The sequence below is a fragment of the Micromys minutus genome (genome assembly GCF_963924665.1).
Source record: "Micromys minutus genome assembly, chromosome: 7".
Lineage (NCBI taxonomy): Eukaryota > Metazoa > Chordata > Mammalia > Rodentia > Muridae > Micromys > Micromys minutus.
The window spans coordinates 22666185-22692241 of NC_137976.1; the positions used below are offsets into that span (position 1 = coordinate 22666185).

The following is a 26057-nucleotide window of genomic DNA, read 5'->3' on the forward strand; positions in this document are numbered from 1 at the left end:
TTTCAAGAGGAACAGATGGCGCTTTCATGCCACGGACTCCCTCTGTCAACACCACGCACGGGTTTACCGTGAGGGCTCCCATAACACCAGCTTCTCATCTACACAGGTGATTCCCAGCAGGAAGGAAGACAGTCACACCCCGGCTTCTGTTCAGACTTGAGCTTGGAATGAGAAGCATTCTCGGGGAAAAGGTAAAACATGACTCTTGTCCCACAGCGAAGCTTGAAGTGCCAGGTCTATACAGCAGAGGTCTTGGTAAGGAGGCAAGGGTAGGCGCAGATCCTCTGATAAGGCTGTCAGCTGTCTTCTGCAACCAACAACTCCGAGGGCTGTTGTTTACACATTTAAATTTGCCGATTTAATGTGTAAGTTTAGCTGCTCTGTGCAAAGCATCCAGCGGCTACTGGCTTAAGCATGTGAAAAATAACATTGCAGGATTGCCTATATTAAGAGGATCCATCTGAGTCACAACAAAACAACAAAGAACCCAAATGTGCTCCAAAGATTATCTGCCAATTTGCCTTCAGTTCTGCATTTTCCGTTACTTCAGATATTCCCATCTCTCCCTCCAAGCACATTTCTTTGAGCGGATGAACCACAACACAAATACTGCAGTGTCTAGGAGCTGTGGAAAAATGATGCAGAATCCCAGCAGCAAAGGCTGCCAGCCTATTGGCCGTGTCCTTTGTCCACGGACTGGGTGGAGGCGGCGTTTCAAAGCCCTAGGTTCCCGTCTAAGACTTGCCAAGGTTTTTAAGAGAAGCAAGATGTGGGTTTTATCCACTTCTGTCTCTTTTCCTGACAGGAAATGTGGTATTGGCACACTGACCAGGCAAAGCTGACCCCCACACACCCTTCCTTAGGTTTCCTTCGTTTTTCCTGGTCCATGTTGTGGTTTGGGATTTAAGTAGGTTTTCTTGGAAGAGGCAACTGGCATGTTTGAGGCATGAAAAGCAAAAAGGGAAAGAAGAGCTATTTGATATTAGTGTGCCCAGTCTGGATTACCACACACTTTGCCCTTTACATGTCGGGAGCAGGCATCTTGGTACCGCCACAATGCTCATTCTTTTTTAAGGGACAGCTAAATGTACAATGTGAGGAACCCTAACCCCCCCCCCCTCTTTAAACATAGCCTCTTCTTTTTTGAAATAAAAAACAAAAATCCACCTCCAAAGAACAAACCTTTCAAACAACCAAAGAGAGAATGGGGTCTCTGGCACTCCCTTAACTATGAAGTCATTCACCGTTTTCAAAGATTGTCAGTGACATTGTTCCAGTGCAGTCACTGAATTTTCTGATGCCATCCAATACATCAGCTTGATGACATAATAAAGACGTGCTTATTGGGGGCTGGAGGGATGGCTCAGCGGTTAGGAGCACCGACTGCTCTTCCAAAGGTCCTGAGTTCAATTCCCAGCAACCACATGGTGGCTCACAACCATCTGTAATGGGATCTGATGCCCTCGTCTGGTGTCTGAAGTCAGCTACAGTGGTCTCATACATAAAAAAAATAAATCTTTTTGAAAATGTATTTATTGGGCTGGGAAGAAAAATCAGTCAGTGAGGTGTTGCACGAGCCGGAGGACCCGAGTTTAATGCCCAGAATCCATGTAAAAAGCTGAGTGTGAGCAGTTGCTATCCCAGCTCTGGGGAGGTGGAGACAAGGTGGGACCCTGGGCCCCACTGGCCAGTCAGTCCAGCTTAACTGGTGAGCTTCAGGCATCCAGTTATTTGTGTACCACCCATAGGAATGCTAGGAACACAACTTAGATCCTCTCAAGCTACAGTTTAGTGATACTTGACTTTTATTTTTTCCTTTTTAAATAAAATAGCAGATTTATGTCATGCTTAACTGAGATAGTTCCAAAAAAAAAAAAAAAAAAGAAAAAAAGAGAGAGAGAGAGAGAGAGACAGTTCCATGGCACTTATTTCATTGGGAGCAATCAAAAGCAAGATCAGATAAACTGCCAAGGGATGGTTAAATAGAGAGCCATCGTTAGTCTAATGTTATATATACACTGCACAAAGTCATGATCCAGTGTGCAGAGCAGACAGTGGTCTAGCTAACACGGCAATCTAAGATTCTGTGGGGTTGGTATACTGTCCTTGGATCCAGGGGCCTACTGATACAGAATGATTAACACACATCCCAAAGATCATTGCCTAAGCTGGCAGAGAAGTGGCAACAGTGGTTCTAGGGAAACCAGATTAAGTTGAGACAGCCCATGTTTTCTTCAAGAACAGACGGGGGAAACCTACAATTTGTAGACAAATGGCACTAGTGAGAGAGAAAAGGTCAAGGTCAAGGGATGCTCTATGGATGCAGGATGTGGAAAAAATCTGGCTTGAAGGTTTTGGTACCTAGTGATGTGCCAGGTCTATTGGGAGCCAAAATCTGAGCTGTATAAATAAACCCAGAGCTGAAGGGATGGACATCTTCTCTGCCTCACCAACACAAAATATACAAACACACACATGCACACACACCTGTGCATTCACAGGCAGGGACACACACACACACACACACACACACACACACACACACACACACACAGCCACACAGGGGCTAGGAATGACGTCTCTTGCCAAGGAACCATTTTCCTTAGTCTACAGTCCCTTCTCCCCACATGATTAGCACCCACTACAATACAGTAGAGTTTTAAAAGCATCCACGTCTGTACTGTTCATTTTGTCTTTCTCACTGTTGATCCAGGGTGGGGGTTTTACGTAATGGCTGCTACACAGTAGAAGTTTATTCTAACTAGTGAGTCAATGTTTAAAACTGTGTGAAAACAAAACAAGACAAAGCAACAATTAGTCATCCTGAGTGTTAACTCTAGAACCTTAATTGAACTGTGACTTCTCCAACACTCCCGAACCTTTTGCCACTGCTCTGAAGAAAAGGATGACTTCTAGTGAGCACTGGAAATAAATGTACACAGCCGTGCCTTCATTGCTAGTAATTTTCAAGTAGAGAGTTTGGGAACGTTTCGATTTTTCATTTACAAGAGAACTATTTAATGCCTCTTACGCATTCCTGCCATCGTTTCCCATGTGGAAATTTTGTTTCTATAGGTTGCAAAGCTTTAGCAAAGAAATGAGGCTCATGTTTTATTCTTACGCATGTGCGTGTAAGCTTGTGTACACATGGTCACGCACAGAGGCTACTCCCAAGAAAACCTAAATCTAGAGCTTAAGCATTCACACCAAAGGTGGTGGTTAAATCATCAAGCATTCTAGATACACCTACGCTGGAGGCTCGTTTGTAAATGCCGGGGCTGTGACTTACACGGAATCCCCTAGCATGCTGTGGCTTAATTGGTGAATCTACTGGATTTGTTCTCTTATGCACACTTCTTAGCTTTGGGAGTGATTTGGATGCTGGCTTTGTCCCACAGGTATGGAAACAAGAAGCTAGTGGTATCCAGGAAGAAGGAGATTAGTGCACCTTGCAAAGCCTTGGCTAGGGGTAGGCAACCTTCTGTCTTTAAGTCCCTCTGTTATAGGGCAAGTTCAGTAAGGTTCCTATCAGCCTCGCTCCTTAGATTCAGGAGTAACACATTATTCTGGTAGTTAAACACGTTATTCAACTCTACACTCAAAGGTACTCAGCAACTTAAACAGATCTGAATTATAAAATAGTTTGTGTTGAACAGGTTTTTTTAGTTTTTCTTTTTTTTCTTTCTTTTTTTTTTTTTTTACCACCTTAATGTCACAGGATTTTCTGGGGGTGGGGTGGAAGGTGGGGAGTGAAAGAAAATCACCTTACTGTGGAAAATCCTTAAACCTGTGATGTGTTCCCTGTTTCAGCCCCTTTAAGCTTCCTGGCACCTCGATTTGTGATTTCTCTGTGAATATATTACAACTCACTGAATAATAATCACTAAAAACACAAACGTGGGATGGAGGTTCATTTTAATTAGAGGTGAAAAATCTCTTTGTTAACAAGCTACCAAGATTCTTCCTTCCAATGCATTTCCCTCTGTACGTAGATGGGAATTATGCTAAATTCTTGCTGAGAACAAACCTCACCCACAACTTCTGAGTGACTGCCACTTTCACCAGGTTTTCAAGGGAACACCTTTCTTTGATAGTGTCTGTTCACCAGCTCTATTTCCTTAATCTTCCTAAGTGCCAAGACTTAATCACTTTAAGTCCTGTTAACCATCTGAGAAATCAGCAAGTCTGCTTTTCTTGGGTAAAGTGCTCCCTCCCGTGGTCACGAACTAAAATGCAACCATTCATACAATGACAGCAAAAATTCCCTGTTAGCAGCTGAAGGGGAGTGATCACATCAAAGTAAGTGAACAAATTCAACATAGAAGTTTCACCTTTTACCAAAGGAAGCAATGTCAAAGAAAGGAAATTGGAATACCCCTTTGGATCTAAAAAGCAAGCAAGATAATTACCTCCCTCCACTGCTGACCGCTTCGCCTCCTCTTTGATAAGTTACTAGAATATTATAAAAAAAGAGAGAGAACAATTAATAGACATGTTTATATAACAGGAGCCATTAAATTCATGAACACCTTTCTAAATGTCATTCAATTCCCCCTTCCTACCTAAATGCTTTATAAAAACCACTGCAAAATGTAGCAGATTTTTGCTACATCTAGGAATATTTTAGGATTTGATGTTTAGACGGACTATATACCATTTTTAATTTCTTAGTGTCTCAATATGATTGCAAGGAGCAAAATTTAAAATTTCATGATTTAAAATTTAAAACTGTTACTACGCACAACTCATTCTGATGTGTGCGTCACCCTCTGTATGGACTTGCTTAGACTTTCCCCCAAGATTAGATAGTTCTATGATTTCTGTATGCACAATTTTACATTTGGAGGAAAGGAGACACTGCTAGATTATCTTCCCAGAGGAAAGCACAGAAGTAAAGCAAAGGCACATGCTCAAATAAACCCTCTTTCTACACACAAAGAATTATGCCAAGTAGTGACGACTAATGTGACCTGTTTTACACATGGCTTATGATTTTATATGTGGCTTATGAAACCCCTTGAAAGCAGTGTTTTTATCAGACATTATATCTCCATCAGGCATGAATGAGAAAACATCTTAGTTTTTATTTTGGCCAGAACAAAACCGGATTTATAAATAGTTAGGCATGGAGTTAAGAAGCTTAGCTTTCCTGTAAATACAGACACATTTTCTAAGAAGAAATGTTTTTTTTTTTTTTTTTTTTTTTTTTTTTTTTTTTAAAGCTGCCAAGTTTCCGCTACTTAGAAAAACTCTAAACTGGAAGTCTGCTAGGGAGAGATAACTGTGCCCAGGGATCCCAATAACTGGATTAAAGCCGATGACTCATAACTACAGGGGCATCTTTGGCTGCAGGTGATGGGAGAGGAGCATCCATTCTGAAAGACACAGAATGGAAAGATGAAGGCTCTGACTTGTTGGAAATGAGGTCTCATCTCTCACGTGGGACGGTGATTTGGGGGTACCTCCGAGAATACTAATTCTAAGGACAGAGAATTACGAAGGAGGGAAATTGTTCTGCGGCTGGAAAACTTGGGAGGTTTGAGTCAAGGGGGGACCGATGCACTGTTGGGTGGGACCTAATCAGTCAGATGATTAGCGCATTCCACCATGCCGGGGGTAGAAAAGGTGTGCTTGTTTAATAGAGACCCATGCACACAGGACTAAGACGCAACGTTGCATGCAGAACATGGAACTGCATTCAGCTGGTGAAAAGGCAGCAGGGACCATGTCTACTTCAAACGCATGCCTGGCGGGAGTGGAGGGAATCGTGTATTTCTACTCTGTCAGTCCTTTCCCCGAGCTGAAAGCAGAAACCCAACAGCACCACACATGCCAAACTAACAAACAGAAGGAAGAGGTTAAGTGCGTATAGATACCTGTTGGTGTGAAGGTAAAGGACGGGACTGAAAAATCAAAACAAAATAGAAACTAGTTATTAAGCTGAAGAGAGAAGGGGAACACATTAGTATAAATCAAGCAGACAGCTGGACATAAAATAAATGTAAACAACCAAGCCGGTAGGTCTGACACTCTGATATATGAACAACACCATTCTGAAGTCTGGGGGGGAAAAAAGGAAGCTTGTCTCTACAGGTACCACTCTGAAGTGTCTGACATTCTCCTAGTCTCAGGAGGGGACTGTCTGGGTTAGCCCGAGAATGACCTTGCATTTAGTAACACAGAGTCTGCCCACAGCTTCAATACAAACGGGGATCCTCCACTATTAATCATTTCTAAACACTGGATGATGGATTCTTAAACATGTATTATCAGGGTTGTGCGGGAACCTTATCTAGACATCTAAAAGTAAATGCTTACCAAGTGGAATAATATCGGGGGTGGGGTGGGGGTGGGGTGAAGTGTTCCTTACTGGAAGGGAGGGAGAGGAAGGGAGGAAGAGAGAGAGGGGGAGGAAGAGAGACAGAGACAGAGATAGAGACACAGAGAGACAGAGAGAATATGAATATCATAAAAGCCACAGTGCTTTACTGATGGGAAACACCCAGCACTACAGAAACAGATGAACGTGTTTGCTTGCTTTTGTTACCATCATAAAATGTGTGAATGAATAAGAAAAGTTGTGGAGCTAAAACTCCAATTTCTTTGCCATACTTTGCATGGAGAAGCTTTTTCTAGGAGCAGAGAGAACATTTTATTTATTTTTTTTAACGCCATCCTAGAAGCTGAACAAAAGAACAATAACACCCCTCTGAGAACCTTTCACTCCCTGTGCAGTTATAAATCTTAATCTAATCAATAATGCCTGAAATTGAACTGCAGACCTCAAAAGTCGCTGTCTGGCCTCTCTACTCCCCCATCACCTCTCAATGCTGGGTGTGGGCCAGCAACACAGCGATTTCCCTGCCCTTTCATAGAGAGAGGGGCTGAATGATTTTTCCAGTCTCTTCCCTTCAATTTAAAGGGAATGCGGCCCTAATAAAGAGAGCAGGGAAATTCCATTCCTTCCTTTCAGATTAAAGCTTGCCTTCAACAAATCTTTAGGGCAAAGAAAACTGGAAAGTTAATTATTTATCACGTATCAAGAACACTCGAGTATATTTTTCATTCACACATCAATAGGATATATTGGTGATAGGATTGGAGCTTTAATGGGAACATGCTGGAAGCATCTCTGCTTCTTTCCACACTCCATACGTGAAAGAACAGCAACAGGACCCTCACACATGCTCTGTTTATCCCTGGCCTTCACACACATGCAGGCCCGCCTTAAGAAATTTATTGTGTTTTCTTCTTCCCTCAGATCTTTCCAAAGTTAACAGAATTTAGCAACATTAACACAAAACAAAAAACCTCTCATAGTAACAAGTCCTCATAAAACACACACACACACACACACACACACACACACACACACACACACACAGGTGCATTTGACCAATTAAGAATTGAGTGCCTGAACATTCATGTGATGACAAGGACGTGGGGAAATAGAAACCAGGTCCTTCTGCTAACCCTAATTTGTGAAGATAAAGGCCAAAGGAAGAAAGGCCAGTAGTAAATGGGATTTTTACCCACTGAAACCTAACTTCATCCCCAAACCCCCTAATAACAGCTAACACTCTGCTCTCTGATGTTGAAGATCTGTGTGGACGGATGTAGTCAGCGGTTCCTGCACATCACAAGCCCGGTATGATGCAGTGAGACCACACCAGAAATCCTCACTGTCAGCCAACTCTGGCTTGACATTGTATAGGCCAGTGTTCATTTTGCACCAGTCTCTTGAAAATATGCCACATCTTGTTTTATTAAAATCTTTGGCATTATTCTTGGCACCAGCAATTTAAGAGAACACAACGTGCTTTAAAAATTGCATAAAGAATTAAAAGTGGGGGGAAAAAAAGCCAAACTGAGGACAGCAGAGCCTATTAGATTACATTTGTAACTATGGCTCTCCATTTCTGCTTCAACAGACATGAACTGAAAACACGGATGGCTCTGGGGAGGGCCCATAGGTGTTTTACAGGCATGCTCAAAGGACATTAGTGAAGGGCCAGAATGCTTTAAGAGCTGGAAGAGTTTTGTGTCTTTAGACCTCAGGACAACAGAGAAGGGTTAACCTGCGACACATCATCGCTGTGATAGGGAATGCTGAAGTTCAGGAGCTGGATGCTTACCTAATCAAGTTGCTGATGGAGGTCCTTTGGACAGAAAATACAAGAAAGTCCAAAGTTTATGTTTCCTAACCCCAACCAGGTTTCAAAGACAGGCTTCCAAGGGCACCCTCCTTCTTTCTCAGGCACCGCCCCCCACCCACACAGACTTCTTCTCTACGCTGATCTGGAGTCAAAGGTTCATCTGGTCACCGTGTGGCTGTGATTGTTCCACTCTGTGTACACAATGTGCCACACTGTCTTTGCAGTGGCCCTAAGCCCTGGCTGCTTCACAGGCAGGGACACTGACAGAATCCACGTCAGGAAAACAAAAGGGAATAGTGATGTTGCCTAAGGACATTTTCCACAGGGAGAGGAGGCCTCAGAGCCAGGGAGGGATTCACTTTCAGGGGACTTTCTGTCACGCTCTCTGGTAAGCAGGAGCACAGTTTGGATTGCTGACCCAGAATGCTGTCTAACTGTAAGAGGGATCTGAGTTCCACTATGCACCGACTCACACACACTATTCCTCGGCAACAGCACTCTGCCAGGAAACGTAGAAAGTGTTTGCCTAGGAAACATGTGCGCCATTAGAAAGGAGGGACTGATTGGTCAAGGGGCTTCCTTCTTAGCAATCTACACAAAATCTGCTTTGCAGCAACATACGTCCCTGGTACAGGGTGATGTATGGCCCCTATAACTACAGTGAATCGCAATGGTATCATCCAAATCATGATTTGTTTTTAAAAAACAACAACAACGACAGAAAGAAAGCATTGTTATGAATAAGGATAGAAAAGGGGGGTTATCCACTAAACACTGACTTGTAGCTGACCTATTGTAGCCCAGAGTTAATGTACACAAAGACATGGAGAAGCAGAAAGAAGCAACTCAGAGAAAAGACGAGCAGCGTCTCTCAGAGATCTGAGGTTCTGCTGCGAAGGTGTTCATGTCTATGTCTCTCAGCCTATGTGGGGCATCCTCAAAGCTTTGAATTAAAGCAAGCAAACCGTGCATTCAAAACCTGTGCAGACATCTTAACAGAAACCATTAGTTAAGGGTATATAAATATCCAACTCCACAACGACAAATCTATGAGCAACGAAAGCACCATCATTTCCATCCACTAAGGGCAATCTTTATACATAAGTAAGAGGCTGTGACCACTCATCCATAAGAACCAAACTAAAGCACACTAAAGCTCCAAGCAACAAGAAGCACAGAACTCATCCTGAATTTAAAACCCGGATTTCTAATTCCTGTGACGGGTGATTTCAAATTTCCTGCAAGAACGTCATATCGTATAATAAAACAAAATATCTGCCTGAAAGAATAGGGTAAAGTCTAGACCTTGAGAAAAACCTAGGCAGTGGGCTCTGAGAGGCTGACAGATCCTATTGGCTGTCCTAGGCAGTGGGTTCTGAGAGGCTGACAGATCCTATTGGCTGTCCTAGGGAGTGGGTTCTGAGAGGCTGACAGATCCTATTGGCTGTCCTAGGCAGTGGGTTCTGAGAGGCTGACAGATCCTATTGGCTGTCCTAGGCAGTGGGTTCTGAGAGGCTGACAGATCCTATTGGCTGTCTTGCTGCTCAGGTAAGTTCCTATGTGGACAACGCAGAGAAATAACACTACTGAGAACCTTCACTTACTAAAGCCATTTAACGAAGGCTGTGTGACATAAATAACGTATTATCAGTTTAAGATAAAAGGCTTTATGGCCGGCACACCTTTCCGGATACCCGCGTACGTGCTGGTGAGCCCGTTTCTCTTCTTGCGGTGTCTGTAAAGCCAGATGCTGAAGACCATGAGGATGATCCAGCAGGCTGCCCCGATGCCCGCAATGAACGCTGGCTGCTTCACCACATCGGAGATCTGCTGGGCAAGGCTTACTTGGTCCTCAGGAGACACGGGGTTTCCATGAGAATCTGAAAAGGCCATCTCCACATTAATAAGGGCCAAGAAAACTCAATATGACAATACTACCTGTGCATACAGTATAAATGGCTCTTGTTTTATCTTCTTAATATTTGGACCATCATCTGTGCTTTGCCTCAGCAACCACAGGGAAGTTTGTGAGGTTTTCAAGAAAAAAAAAATATTTTCCCTTCATTTTCATTCAAGGCGAGTAAGTCAGACTTTCAGACATATACTTAAAGACAAATTCGCGCTGACTTTTTATTATTGAAAACTCTGTGTGGGTATTTAGAGTAAGGGTTCATAGGATAAAGCTAACTAGAAAAAGTAATGCATCCCTAAAATATGGAGTAATTTAATGTGTTCCTATAACAAGGGGTGTTGAGTGAGTAAATATAGGGGAAAAAAAAAACAAACCTTTCTCACACTTCTGTAGGAACTCTCAAATATTTAATACAAAATTGTAAAAATGGGTCAGGCATGGTGACGTGTAGCTTTAGTCCCAGCACCCAGAAGGCAGAGGCAGGTGGATTTCTGTGAGGCTGAGACCAACCCAGACAATTACATAGTGAAATTCTTATACATGATGTGTGCGGGGCTGGAGGGATGGCTCAGCAGTACTGACTGCTCTTCCAGGGGTCCTGTGTGCCATTCCCAGCAACCATGTGGTGCCTCACAACCATCTGTCATGGGATCTGATGCCCTCTGAAGACAGATACAGTGTACTCATATATTTAAAAAATAAATAAACCAGTTTTTAAAAAAAGTGATGTGAGCAGCAGGGAGTGGGGCGGTGGGGCTAGAACTGAAATGATCCTTTTTCTATAAGTGGATATTTAAAAAAGCATGCTTGTTCCCTTCCTGCAACTAATTTTCAGGAACTGTCGTAGTAGCACATTATTTGAATGGATATTCAGAAAGAATTGTAAGACCGGAGGCCACTAAAACACTGTAAAAAAATCCACATTGCAAGGACTGTGAATAATCTTTCTTTTAAAATAATGAGGGTCAGCATTAGATAATAAGAAAAGAATATTAAATATGTAAGAGTCATCAAGTGTTATGAATAGCCAAAAAAGACTCATATTTTCTGTTAGACATTTTGATTCAAAAATTAAAAATTGATAAATATACTTACTTTATAGTTATTTTAAGCCTGTGGTAATGGCTCTGAAACCTGCAGTTCTTAGTTCAGGTCCCACAGAGCTTCCTTATGACTCTTGTAGGAAACTGAAGCTGTTGCTCTACCCTCAAGGTGGCCCATTTTGTTGGCCCTGACTGATGCCCAATTTGACTCTGTCCAGTGAGCCCAATCCTCCCCAGTGGCAGCGGTTTTAATGCTCTTCCTCCACAGCATCTGGTGACACTAGAGTGCTCAGTCCTTTTATTATGGTTGGTGCATTCTTTGTTATTATTAAATCACTTGGCAGAAAGAAAAATCTCTATTCTGAACTCTTGTAGTTGTATGTTAGTTTGGATTTATTTCTCCCTTTTTATTGATTAATTTTGTTATTTGATACATACAGTATATTGTGGTGACTCTCTCCCTACCCTAGTTTATCTCCTTCCCATTCCCTCATTGCTACCATTTCTTTTCTCAGATTCATGTCTTTCAGTTTTGCTTTCTAACCCATTGAACTTAACCAGGATCATCTGTACAACCACTGGATTGGGACTACCCCATGGGGTCTGGCACAGTCATCAGTGGGCACACAATAAAGGGACTGGCTCCCTCTCGTCCTAACCCTGTTAGCGGCAAACAGAAGAGCAGTGAGCAGCAGAGTGCACTGACTCCTTTTTTTCTGTTGTGAGAAAGTCAGACCCACCTTCTAGGAACCGTTCGGCTTTTATAAGAATGTGTGTGTGTCTATGTACATACATTTGTATGCAAATGTAAATGTGTGTGTACCGTGGGTGTGGATGCCCATGCATGCACACGTGGAGGCCCGCAGCACTGAAGGTTTTCTTCAGCTGCTTTCTGCCTTAGTTTTTGAGAGAGGGTTCTTCATGGATATAGAGCTTATTTTTTCAGCTAGTCTGGCTGTCAGTGAGTGACATGCACCTGCTTTTCCCTGCCCAGCCAGTGCTGGGATTTGGGAAGTTAACCTCCATACCTGGGTACTAGGGATTCCAGTTTGGAGCCTCACACTTGGCACTGCAAGCACAGAGCCATCTCGGTGTCTCTGGCTTGTTATCTCCTAGTCTTTAAGATGGACAACCCAAGATGTGCATCTCATACTCTTGCATCCTTGTGACCAGCTTTGTAAGGGACATAGCAGTTCAACCTACTTCACCAACTGTACTTGACCTCTATGGAATGTGCGCATGTGCAGTAGTAATCGCCTCTTAGTGAGGGAGCAACACTACAGAATCTCTTGGATCAATGAAATGGCCTGCAGGAAACCTCCAAGTACTAACAAAGATACCAGTACACAGGTCCTCTCTCTTTCTAGTCACACCTTCAGGATGAATGCATTTCTCCTACTGACACTTGTCTGTATCTTCTTCACTGCAGACCTGTGTGTAATAAACTGATTCTGTTTTGTCACATCTTTAGTCCCACTGCCTCCTTCATGTCTCCCTGGTGACATACATGCCCCACCCTCGTTCATCCTGGTCAAAGTTGTCCTAGAGAGGAGCAACAAAGGCAGGTTGCATAAAAATTTCAGGGTACATGACAGACAAAGTTCTCTGTGACGGGGACATCAGATGGGCATGGCTAGATGCTTAGGCATATAAATACGTACAACCAGATGGTTAGAGCCCTGTGAGCGAGGCTGTTTATAGTCAGTCCATAGAAAGAGTGTTCAAACCCAAATCAGAGACTTATAAAAATTTCTGCTATATAATTTGCTTTGCAATAGCAGAATTTAACAGTTCCTAAGCACTGTTTTCCTAGAAAAATAATCAGCATAATTCTATATGCACAACATTTCTTAACTTGAATATTGCTTTTGATTTACTAAAGCATCCTGACAAGACAATTGGTAGGAAAAATAAGTAGCTTTCAGTGTGTATTGCTCTCTCTGTGAAATGTCTAAATTCCTCTTCATGCCCTGTGCATCTGTGTGTGTGTGCACTCAAGTGCATGTGTTCATGTGTGCGTGTGTGTGAATGTGTATGCATGTGTTCATGTGTGAATGTGTACATGCTTGTGCATGTGTGCATGCTTGTGCATGTGTGTGCATGTGTTCGTGTATGTGTGTGTTTATGTATACATGTGTGTCCCGTGTGTGCATGTGTGTGTGTGCATGAGTGCTACATGTACCTTTTCCTTGAACAAAACTCCTAATTTCATTCTACAGAGGGTCAAGGCTGAAACCCTCCATTTTCACAAGCAGTCACCTGCTTTCAACTGTTTGTTGACTCAAAGTTTTATTTCATGTCCCAGACCCTTTTATCTCTAGTTGGCCTAAGAGTATTTCAACCTCTCAGCGTTCACTAGGCAGACCTACTCTTTCCGTTTGTAATTCTTCCTTTGTATCTACTGGGTTTATAGATTTCATGGCTGTTTGTGCAAGGTTAAATTGGGTAGCTTTAGATTTCATAGAAACGGGCATGGGCGGTTCCAAAGCAAGTCACCAGATGGGCCTATCAGAAAAAAGTGCAGTGTGACTAATGAATGAAAATGGCCACTCAGTACCTCAGGCTTTCTCTCACTGCAGCTGAGACTATCTGAAAATATGGGAAACTGAAACTCATTTATAATTGCAAGAAAACCAATTTGACTCTTAAATATATTTTGATATAAATCTTAATAAAATTACTCACAGTCTCTTTTGGCAATTCATCTTTCCAAATGGTAGGACCAAAAGGCAGTGTGCTATAAAAGCCAACGATACCAACGGGATCATAGCAACTAACTCACAATGTTAAAAAATAGATATTGCCATCGCCCAAAAGTGGATAAATGTATGTGTGTCAACTTATATTTGTTCCCGCATGTGTTATAACATTGGAACAGATGCATTAATCGTTTTTTTTCTTCAGTTCCCTGTACTGCTTGAATTAAATAAGCAAAGAAGCTATTTTTGTCTAAAAGGATATGCATGCAATTACTTTCAGATTTGCTATATGGAAAAGATAGGTTAAAATTCTGACATGCCAGCCACGGTGGTGACTGAGTGAACAGGCTTTGAATGGGTATCTCTTAGTTCCCATTTTGATCTCCACTAGGTAGAAGGTGGCTTCACACCCAGTGACCTCCTTCTGTGACGGCCTCCAGCATTGGATGTGTGATCCTACCAGTGAGAGAAACATGCACCTTCCTAAGCCTGACACATAGAAACTCTACCAGAGGTAGATAACTGGAGTTGTCTGGGATAACCCTGGAAACTTCATCTAGAGACTCAGTCTCATCAGCCTGTGGCCCACACTGCCTGCAACTTTTAGTGCTTATCAGGACCTGAGTCTTCACCAACAACCAGGTGTTTCTGATACTTTTCTGTGCTACATTACAGACCTTTAGTAACTGTTCATCCTATAGGAGCTAGCCTTGTCTCCACAATAGACTGAGTGTTTCTTAATTTTCTTTTGACTTAGTTTTAGGATGACAATATTGTTACTACATTAAGATGGCATTTTTCTGTGAAGCATGTAGACTTGCATTATTTGATTCTTTGTTCACAACTTGTGATATAAAGTATTACAAAGTTAATTTCTGATTGTTACATATGAAGTTGACTGTGAACTTATTACCCTTCATAAAATATTACTGTCTAAATATAAAGCTATTTTCTCCTGTCTTTTTAGAAACAGTAGTATTTGTTGTCTTATGTTTTGCTATTAATCACCTGTTCATTTGTATATTCTGCATATAAAATATATTCTGCAGTGAATGGTTGTCATTAAGGCTTCTTTGTCACATTTTCTTTTTCATTAGCCTAATTCTTCTTAGGCAAAAGTTGTACTTAGCCTTCTAAGTAATAAGCATATAAATACTACAAATTAAGATCTTAATTTACCTTTTGTAATAAAACAATTGTATTTTTAAACAGACATTAAGTGTAAATACAGATTTCACATTGCTCTAACTTTCCAAGTCCTGGCTTAAGTGTTACAGGAAGGGCTTTATTTCCCTTCCCAAACAGGTCTCAAATCCACTGGTAGAAAGGCTGTCATTTTCATGGCGGTTTCTTTGATGTTCAATTAACAGCATGTGTTAATTAGATAAACATTCCATAAGAGAGAGTCAGGATGAGAATAAATATTGACAGCAGGGTATTTGAAGAAGGAATAATCTACACCATGATGTTTTAGTTGTGAGACATCCACAGTCATTAATCATATACCATCCTCGGGCAATGATGAGCCATATGGAGAACAATGCTCCCATGAGACTGCGCCGTCCAGTGTGTCACCGATGTCTTAGGTCATGTAATCACACTCCATGAGGCCCACACAATGACAAAATCACCTAACAGTATCATTCTCAGAATGCACTGCCCTTCAAAAAGGATTCTTGGCTCCGCACCTCCGGTGTTCCGTGCTTTAAATAAAGGCAGCCCCATTGCACACATCTTACTGAAGCTTCTTATTGACTGGCGGCAGTACCTGGGCAATTCAAAATAAAAACAGTAGAGCAGACCAAGTGGGAAAAGGATAGGTCATCCGACTCTTACCTAACTGGATGAACTGGGGTTCACTCTTCACCCCAGGACCAGCTCCAGTGCTTGCTGCCACCTCCACACTGTATCGGACCCCAGGAACCAGAGAGGGGATGACCACCGAAAAGGTGGAACCGTCTACTGTCTTGTTGATGTGATACCTGGTTTCATTACCGAGACACCAAACCTATAAGAGTTAAAGCAAAGCTGATAAAGTATGCAAGTTATCTGCAAAGCTCAACAAAAATCAAAGTGGAGTTTCACGCTTTACGTAGAATTCGGATCTATCAAGAATTCAGTGTGGGAAACTTTAGGAGTTATTTGCCTTGACCTAATTCTGAGATTATTACTGGCCAACTTGAATATTAGCAGTAGCTCATGTTTTTTATAGGTGCTTTTGTTAGATATAATCATTTAAGAGTTTATCACACAGGGCCTGGAAGAGATGTTCAACAGTTAAGAAGGCTTACAATATAATTACAGAAATCTAGAGAGCCAGAGCCATTCGGATCCAGAACCCCACATAATTTAGCCCATATACACCTGTGACACCAGTTCTAACGTATTTGATGTCTTTTTTTCTGGCCACAGTGTGCACCTGCACACATATAAAGCAGTATATAAAACAAATACATTATTTAAAAAATACTTTGTCATCTAAATTAGTCAGCTTGCTAGAACATGGCTGTTTCTCTCACTGGCTCTCATCGGCCCGGTTCATTGGGTTTCTGTTTAATTTTTAACACAGAGAAATTTTCATGAAGAAATAAAAAATGTATTCTGCAGAAAGAATAATAATAATATATCAGCCACTGCTTGACGATTATACCTCAAGCGTAACTCCATGCGACCAGGTGTCTCAAAACAAAGGCAGCATTGATCCTGACACCCCAGAACAGAACTAATCCAAAGTGTCACTGACACATCACATGATCAACAAAACCAAGAAATACTGTCTGACAAGGCAGAAGAGCTCAGGAATAATCTAAAATACCCTATTTAAACACAGTTAATACTGAAAATATAATACTACCAAGGGGTAAGAGTCACCTTAGGGTTTATCTAGAGTATGGTATGCTGAACTGTAATCAATAAGCAATATTATCACTCCAAGCTTCCGTCTAAATTAAAATAGCAAATTCTAATTCATAACACCTAAGGGATGAACAAGAATAATAACATATGCCCTTGGTGTGAGAAATTTCTTGTACTAAAAAGGCAACTGTGTACAGTTCTGAACTTTGATAGTGATATCCAATAGGAAACTATCTGCTTAGGAAACTGGAAGTTTGGACAACCATGCTAAGCCTGGCTTTAAGTTTCATTCGAAGATTAATCATAGAGAGATAATTCCGAATCAACTGGACATGGGGGGGGGGGACAATGACATTTTTATTGTTCCTACAAAGAAATCACATCCAGTAAGTAATACTCTGGGTTCTAGGGCTTGCCCTCTCCTCTGGATGTAGGGAGGATTAACTATGATGAGCTGTTACCTGCACTACACGGGGAACACAGACTCACAGGCAGTGGGAAACCCCAGAGTCCTGCAATGACAGTCTGCCTGCCTCTCTGAGAGTTCCCATCCCCAAAATGAACTTCCAGTGCATCATGGCCCACAAATGGTGAGACATTCCACCCCGACTGACCATTGGAAATGAACTCCTTTGTGAGTTTTTTTTTCCCACCAATTACATTACACAGCTGAACCGAAGCCACAAACTGATTTCGTACCAGTCAATCAGGTTCTGAAAGGCATTTTATTATTTTAAATTGACCATGAAGTTAAGTGAAATCCATCCTTTCAAATTTCTCTAGGAGAGAAATGAGTTCTGACTCTTGGGAGGGAAATGTCTATGTGACACAATTCTGCTTGGGAGCCAAGAGAACATCAAATTTTAGGCTTTTCCACAAACTCTTCTACAACAGTCTGCTTCCTACGGCTGCAGCAAAGCATTCTGTAATACACTAATACAGAAATAGCCCTGGAGCTTATAAGAAAGCATTTAAAATTACAGGCATTTTTTATCTTTGAATGACCCAGTTACAAGTAAAAATTTTACTCAAAATGCTTTAAGACAACTCTAATGTATTTATAGCAATTTTAAAAAACTACTTTGCTTGCTTGTGTGCATGGTGTATGTGCACGCACTTGTGTGTGTGTGTGTGTGTGTGTGTGTGTGTGTGTGTGTGTGTGCACGCGCGCGCGCTCGCACAAGTCTGAGTTTGACACTGGTGTCTTTTCTGTCACTTGCCAACTTAATTTGTGATACAGTGCCTTTTACTGAACCTGGAACTCACCAAATGGGTTTGACACCTTTGGTTCAGCAAGCCAGAGGCTTCTCTAGTGGTGGGCTTACAGGCATGTGACACTTCTGGGGGCTGAAATTCAGGTCTTTATTTCAGGTAGTGAGCACTTGAGTGATGAAGTCATCTCTAGCTCTATTACAGCCTTTGCCCCTACCTCATAAGAACTGACATTACACATATCACCAGTGTCAGCTTTATGAACTTGTTATTCAAAAGAAATTATGTTCCAAGCCAGCAAGACAAAATGAAGTCTTGAGGATTGTCCTCAGACTTGTTCTCATTCACCATGGCACACAGGTACACACACACACACACACACACACACACACACACATACAGGTACACACACACACACACACAAGGAGGGGGGAGACTAAATAAATAAATGAATACATAATAAATAAATAATCTTTCCTAGTCCTACTTTACCTTGCTTGATATCAAATCACAGGAATATTTACCATAAAGCACAAAGAACGGGCCTGGTAGGACTACTCAAGAGCTTCTTATGTTAGTCTGTAGTGTAAGTGGTTAACTTACGCTGAAGACAGCAAATGTGCCCACCTTCCTAAGCACGGGGGTTCATATCCACATAAGCAGAAAATTATTCAGGGCATCATAGGAATGCGAAGTACTAAGTAATAATAGAGATAGTAAGTAATACTAAGTAATTTATATACATATAAAGCCATAAACGGGCAATGCTGTTACTTCACAGGAAAAATTACACAGAATCACTAGGAAAAAAATCACTTGAAAATGTCTCACACATCTCAAACATGTACAGCAAACAAAATTTATAGGTAAATCTCTGAGATTTGAAATTTAGTTTAGAGTCTAAAAATTCATCATGGAAAAAAAAAAAAAAACCCATGTATTGAAAAACAAATTTCCCAGTCTATAGTTGTAAGGTCCTATGTTTTACAGATGTCAAAGAGAAAAAATATCCTTTAATATTTTTCAGTGGTCAACAGCCCATAACTATGTTAAGAGCCAGTTCCCTAGAATAACTCGATTCTGAGTGATATATTTATGCCACGTTTTGGGGAAAAAATCATGAACATTTAAAAATTTATATTTCTATATTATTCCTATGAAATATTGATAGAGCACTTACAGATTTTATTTTAACTTTCATGTTTGTTTGTTTTTTTTTCCCCAAATGGCTAGTATGTACAATCACTCTAAAATCACTATTTCAGAAACAAATTTAGGAAATTTAGGAGACAAATCTACATGTCAGCAGCCGGGCCAGCAGATGGCGCCAAAGGCCCACAGACAATGCATCCTGGCTATTCTGTGAGAGGTGAGGGCTGCCTGTCAGTGAGTTAGAGTGTTTATTACCTTATATTCTTGGACCATTCCATTCTGTGTGTCTTCAGGAGGCGGTTGCCAAGTGACCAGAATCGCAGTCCCATTTCCATCATTCTTAGAGACAGTTACACTTCGGGGAGGGGCACTTGGTGCTATTAAATTATCATAAAAGGTAGATTGTAAGAGCATAAAACCCAAAGCACGCAGTATTTAAAAACATACAGTAAGGATACCAGATGCTCCACGTTTTAAATGTGGTTATCACCCAACGCTAAAGGGTTGCAAACTACAAGTTTTCTCCAAGTCATAGTACGTCATTCAGAATGTGAGTTTCTCATAACAGTTACAATCACAGCACACCACACATCTGTATAAAGTAGTAAGGTGGGTCTGCTAGCAAATCTGTTGCCCTGACAAGCTGGACCACCTGAGTTATGTCCCTGCATCCTAACGTGGAAGGACATTAACATTTTCTCTGTGTCTTCACAATGACAACATATACCTACACACATGTACACCAGTAATACATTTTAAAATTAAAAACACCCTTAGGAAAATATGTTCTGTTGAGCCTGTCACCTAAAACTCATATTTTTCTCCCTAGAATCTACAAAGCTAAGGAAAAAGAATGGTGATCTTTTTACATTTAATTAGAGCCTATCCTGTATACAGTAAGTTACAATTAGAGAAAATGCTGCTTTTTTGCTCATTGGCTTGTTTGAAAGTATCCTGTGACATTCAACTCTCTATACTTAAACGAACACTGTTTTTTTTTTAGTTCTCAGTTATAGGGTGGAAATACTGGTTTGCCAAGAACTAAGGGGTTTCCTAGCATGAGGCATTAGGAGAAAAATGCACACTCTGGAAAGTCCAGGCAAACCCAGATATTAGTCACATTGTCTACACACCATTAACATAAGTTTCACTGAATAAGAAAGCGAGCGAATCAGGAACAATTCTATCTCCGGATATGAACTTTCGTGACGATGTTAACATCTGCACACACGGTGTGCAGGACAAACTGAAGCAAGTCACTTACTAGTCAGTAAACAGATTCCCACAGCAAAGTATTTTAATATACACAGGTTAGTGATGACTGTCGCCGTTAACTTTTGAACCACTTCCACTAATACAAAAGCCCAGAAAACAGCTTTCCCGTGTGCAGGAACCCCATTCATCATACTTGCCTTCCTCTAAGGTTTTGGCAAATTTGATTTCACTATCTGCTCCTTGAAACTCATTAAAAAATGGGCGAGCCTTGATCTCGTAGTTGACGCCTTTTCTGAGATCAGGGATCACCACGCTATTTTTGGTTGGGGTCCTCACTTCAAAAACTAACCACTCCGATTCACTGTGGCTGGCTCCAGACGGCCGGTAGAGAATTTTATATCCTTGAATATACTGAGATTGTTGATCCACCTATTCCAAGGACAAAGAAAAACAGAGTTAGTCCCACGGCTGGACTGTCTCACTGCAAAGGAACAGAAACACGGTGTCACAAGTAGCATAAAACCCCACGGGACTCCACGGGGTGGATTTCTAGCACATAGCAGTAAGGCGCCATTAACATCTAGAGTGTCGACATACCATGTCGGCACACTATGTTGTCATACCATGTCGTCATACTATGTGGCAGCAGAAACATCAGGCTTCATTATGGGTGGCACACTATATAAGTGGCATGTGGGCATCTTACGGAAGGTGATTTTTCCATTTTGGTTTTGAAAACCTACGGCCATGAAGTTGGAAATGGATGGGAATGGTTCTGTGAAGTGGTAGCAGGTAAATGTGACCAAATTACATTGTATATACGTATAAAATTCTCAAAGAATGAATAGAAATAGATGTAAAAAAAATCTACTTAACATTTTGGAAGTGTGTCTATGTTTTTAAAAAGTACATGTGGCAATGTACATGTCACATGTCACTGTATTAAAACAATTCCTGATTATATATATACACACACACACACTCACACACACACACACACACACACTCACACACACACACTCACACACACTCACACACACTCTCACACACACACACTCACACACACTCACACACACACACTCACACACACTCACACACATACACACACTCACACACACATATACACTCACACATACACACTCACACACTCACACACACACACTCACACACACACTCACACTCACACACACTCTCACACACACTCACACACACACTCACACACACACTCACACACACTCACACACTCACACACACTCACACACACACTCACACACACACGTATGCCCTTTGATAATGGATCATAGCTTCTGGAATAAACAAGGTTTACATAATAAACTTCATGGTGTGGAAGTGAACAGCAGCCACTCACTACGTGTGAGAATCTCACAGAGACCACCCGCTTAGTAAAAATGCCCCAAAGTTAGCACGACTCACGGTCCAGTGCACTTCGACAGAAGAGGAAGAAAGGATGGTAGGGTTGTGCAGGTGCAGGACAACGTTCCCCAGCTCTCTCTGGACCTGCTTGTGGTCCACCCCTTGAGTGGTTGGCGGGACATCTGCAACAGTCCAAGAACACACAGCTTAAGTCGGGACCCAGCCAATGCTACTGCACTGATAGCAGTGATAGCAACTCTCAGAACGTATGTATGTGTGTCCATGTGCATGTGTGTGTGTGGGGGGGGAGGTGTGTGCACGTGCACGTGTGTTTATCTGCAGGGCCAGAGAAGGGCATCAGGTGTCCCCCTTTATCATTCTGCCTTATTCCCTTGACGTGGGGTCTCAGCCTGGAGCTAGGCTCACAGTCAGAAAACTCATCAGCGACCCTCCTGTCTCCGACCATCCCCCATCACCACAGGACTATGTGGTCACGGCTGGCCTTTTTATGTGGACTCTGGGATTCAAACGTACAGTCTCACGCTTCCCAAGCAAGGGCTCTTAGCTGCCTCTCCACTCGTAACAGTTTAACCTTTTCACAGGGATCAGATGAAGAGAAACAGAAGGGGAGGGGGAGGCAGAACACATAGGAAACCCATGAAAGCCAAGAGGGCAAGGGACAAAGATAACTGTGGCAAACAGTAATTTTTTAAGAGCGCCTCATACCATGTAATAACCATTATACTGCTGAGCCTTGGGGCACTGGGCTGACTCTGAGTTTGATTCAGCCCGCTGTAACGAGCCAACTATACAAGGAAGAAAGGGACAGCGAATTGCAGCTGAGCCAAAGGGGAACGAGAAGCTTGCAAACAGTGAGGGGAACATCGTGGAAGGCAGCTGAGCAGTGCATCCTGGGAGAAACCTGGGTATCCTCCCAACTGAGGCGGATGGCAAGGAAACGCTGCACAGGGAACGACTGGACGCTATGGTGAGGGTCTGATCCGGCAAGTCTGGTTACGTGGGAGATAAGAACTTCTCTTTTTCATTGACGGTGGTGTAGGTTACTACATTGTATGCGAGATTTAATAATCTGTTTGCAGTCCCGTGAAGTCTAAAATGGTCCAGAGGAGACAAGCAACACAGGAAGGAGTGAGCAGCCACTAGGGTCCTTTATGCTGTACTATTTTGGGGAGCCAAGGAACTGTTTTGCTAAGTTTATTAAACTCTATACTCAGCAAAACCTGCCTGCTGCTAAAGAGGCCTTCTTATATACAGGTGGGTTTTGGTTTCACGTGGTAAAAGAAAATGCAGCATGAAGAATAAAAAGGAATTGAGATTTGAAAGGGACTACAGAACTGTTAATAGAACTATTAATAGATGATTATATTTTGACATATACGTTTTAGATGTGTTACAACCTTAAAACAACAACAACAACAAAACAATATCAAAAACAAAACAAAAAACCAAAAGCAGAAGTTTGCTCAGTGATCAAATAAATACCCCAGTCACTGGATAGGAAGAAAGCAAAACCATGAATATTTAAGTGAGAACCAACTGAGCAGAAGAGAGGACAGACTGGTCAGCCACTATCAAACATTTGTGCCACCTGGCTGGATGTATACCCCACCTACAGATTAAGTTTATAAAGAAGGAAAATGGCGGGGCAGAGGGGCACAGGTCTTTAATCCCAGCACTTGGAAGGCAGAGACTGGTGAATCTCTGTGTATCTGAAGCCAGCCTGGTCTACACACTGAGTTCAGGATAGCCAAAGCTACACAGAGAGTCCCTTTTGTGAGCAACAAAACAAAGCAGAACAAACCCCAAAATAAATAAGTAAGCCAAATGATCAAAGTAACTATGCTGGAATAATTTCCGGTCACGCCCTTTTCCGATCTCCCCATACTTTCTTTCCAGAGCTGACTTACAGTATGCAGACAATGCCAGGGAAAAATCGCTCGGCTGTTACTAGGCCATGTCAGGCACATTATCTTGACTCTCTGTTCTCTCCATTGTTGCTCTGGCTTAAGCTACCAACTCCAAGGAGAGAGGGGAACAGATGGAACAGGAAAATAGAAACAAAAACTGGATCTGTTTGGGCACCTACCCCCAGGGAGACCAATGCTCCTGTGACTGGGGGAAGATAGCATCCTCCCATCACCCCACTCCAGGGCCTTCTGCACCCTAGCCAAGAACTCCACGACCTGTCTGAGTTTCCACACGGATGCCAAGGACTGGACTCAGGCCCTCAAGTGGCCCCCTCTTATTGCTCTTTCTTGTCAGGCGACACTGGTATTTCTCTGATGAATCCTATGTGCACACTGTAATAGTCTATAAATATGTGCATTTCCATTAAAAGTTAAGGCTCAAGAATTGCTCAAGCATGGGGCCTGTGGCGTCAGAATGGCATTGCATTCCATCAAAAGCCACACGAGCCCTGTCTGACAGCAACGTAGACGATGGTCCTTGCAGAACCAAAGGTTGCCAAGTTCATTGCTAGGTCCATGTCATTATCCTGATGTAAGTTATATCTAAACAGTGAACTGTGCTTTAGTTACTCCTCCTGACTGGTCCCTTTCTGCTGTCTGGAGGGAGGGGAGGAACGTCTTCTACATCACAGTCATGTAAGATGGTAAGCAAGGGCTCTCAGAGTCTTTATGTGGTTTTGGTTTGGGCATATCAAGATTCTTGAATTTCTTGTATTTGGATTGATTTTCGGCCATTCATTCAACAAGTGTTGTCACTGGTCTCCTCTTAGAAGACTAAGAAGTCGGGGCTGGGGGTAAAGCTCAGTGATAAGGTGCTATCTTGTGACTCTGAGAACCTGGGTTTGATCCACAGTACGGGACCAACCAAAATAAAACAAAAACGTTAAGAGTTAATCTGAAAATGTAGTGAGTGCTCACATCTTGCACATTATATAATGCATGATCTGACCAGTTCAAAATAAAGGGGAGAGACGAATATTCCTCCTTAAGCCAGCCCACTCATTCCAGCCTTTATAGCTAATTTTCCAAACCATAATTCAAGTACCAGATTTTTTTTATTTGCTCTATTAATTTTAATCTTGTTAGTGCTGGCTCATCATTCCAAGCTGTCAAGATATATTTAATTGATCCTCTCATTTGGCTTCACGTGCTACTTTTGGTAGTGTTAGGACAGCTCAATTTCCTATGAACCTTCTTTATTCTTAGTTTAGACACTGAAAGAAACACGTGTTTGTGACAACTTGATAGAAAAAAAAAGCAGCCTGCATGCATTATCAATAATTAGTAATAATCTCTGTCAACTCAAGGGAAGCGAGTTTAGATGGCCTCATTTTATACTCACGGATATCTGACATTTAGGACTGAACAACTCGCTAAGCACCACCTGGCTAGACCAAGGAGACGACAGGAAAAGAGCCTTTATTTCAGAATGGTATGTGGATTTCTCTAGACAGTCCCCTGGCTGACACAGATTCATTTTCTTATACTGGCTTGCTAACTATGCATCTGAAGGAAATGACATTCATAAGACATATGGACGATATTGTCATTTAGAAATGAGGATGTGTACGGAAGGACAGCATCAAGTCAGTCAAAAATACTTACATTCAGATTCCACTGGATAGAGACAGTGGATAGATGGGTAGGAACTTCTACGTGGAGAGGGAAGTTTGAATTCAGTTAGAAGCTGCTGTAGTTTCTACGTTCTTTACAAATGCATATCTGATATTGTGAGCCTCATGTTGCCTCAAGGCAGGCTCCAAGTATATTAAGGCTCCCCAGCAGGTGACTCACACTAGCAAATACAGGCATCTGGGTGTGTTGAATTCAATACACAAGGAACAGACATGGGCGTGCTCTGTAACCCAGCTTTACTTTCTCAGTGACTTCAAACACAAAATGTCCTCCCCAAATGATTATTTAGATAAACCCTGGGAACTGTGTTACACTGCTGTGGTCTGCTTTCCCCCACACCAACAAGAACGCTGTTCAAGTCTTTTAGGTCCTTACTGTGTAACTTCTTTCTCTCTTTAGAACTAGTTCAGGCTTCTGTTTTTGGAAATGGTAACTCAGAGTTAATGCTCTTCTGTGTGGGGAAACAATTGTACATTTCTAATAAACTCTAGAACCACTTTTGCTAAGATTAAAAGCAAGCATATTTCAATTATAATGATATTAGGCTTAAAGAGAAGTTAAAGATGTATTCCAATAAGTATAACTTTTCCTTCCACGAGAATACTAAAAGAATATTTTCCTTCTAGGAGGACATTAAAATAACAGAAAGAGTAAGAAAGTAGAGGGGAAATATAATCTGTCAAAAAGATGAATAATTTCAATTTAGGGATGATGCAAAGGAGCATCTATTGGAAAGGACGTCGCAGTGAGTAACATTTCTGATTTTCACATGGGAATGGACTTTGAACAGTTGTGCTTTGGACCTCTCATCTCCA

General features: G+C 41.8%; 1 protein-coding gene across 1 annotated transcript in view; it reads right to left on the reverse strand.

The window, feature by feature from the left end:
* ROBO1 (roundabout guidance receptor 1) overlaps window positions 1-26057 on the reverse strand; it is a gene marked incomplete at both ends in the record, with an annotated part of 702311 nt that overhangs the window by 51163 nt on the left and 625091 nt on the right. Inside the window, 7 exons of the mRNA XM_080919233.1 lie at window positions 4410-4452; window positions 5877-5903; window positions 9839-10036; window positions 15647-15818; window positions 19286-19407; window positions 20443-20674; window positions 21680-21801. Of these exons, the coding sequence (XP_080775359.1) occupies window positions 4410-4452; window positions 5877-5903; window positions 9839-10036; window positions 15647-15818; window positions 19286-19407; window positions 20443-20674; window positions 21680-21801 (916 nt within the window). The remainder of the gene's footprint in view (window positions 1-4409; window positions 4453-5876; window positions 5904-9838; window positions 10037-15646; window positions 15819-19285; window positions 19408-20442; window positions 20675-21679; window positions 21802-26057) is intronic.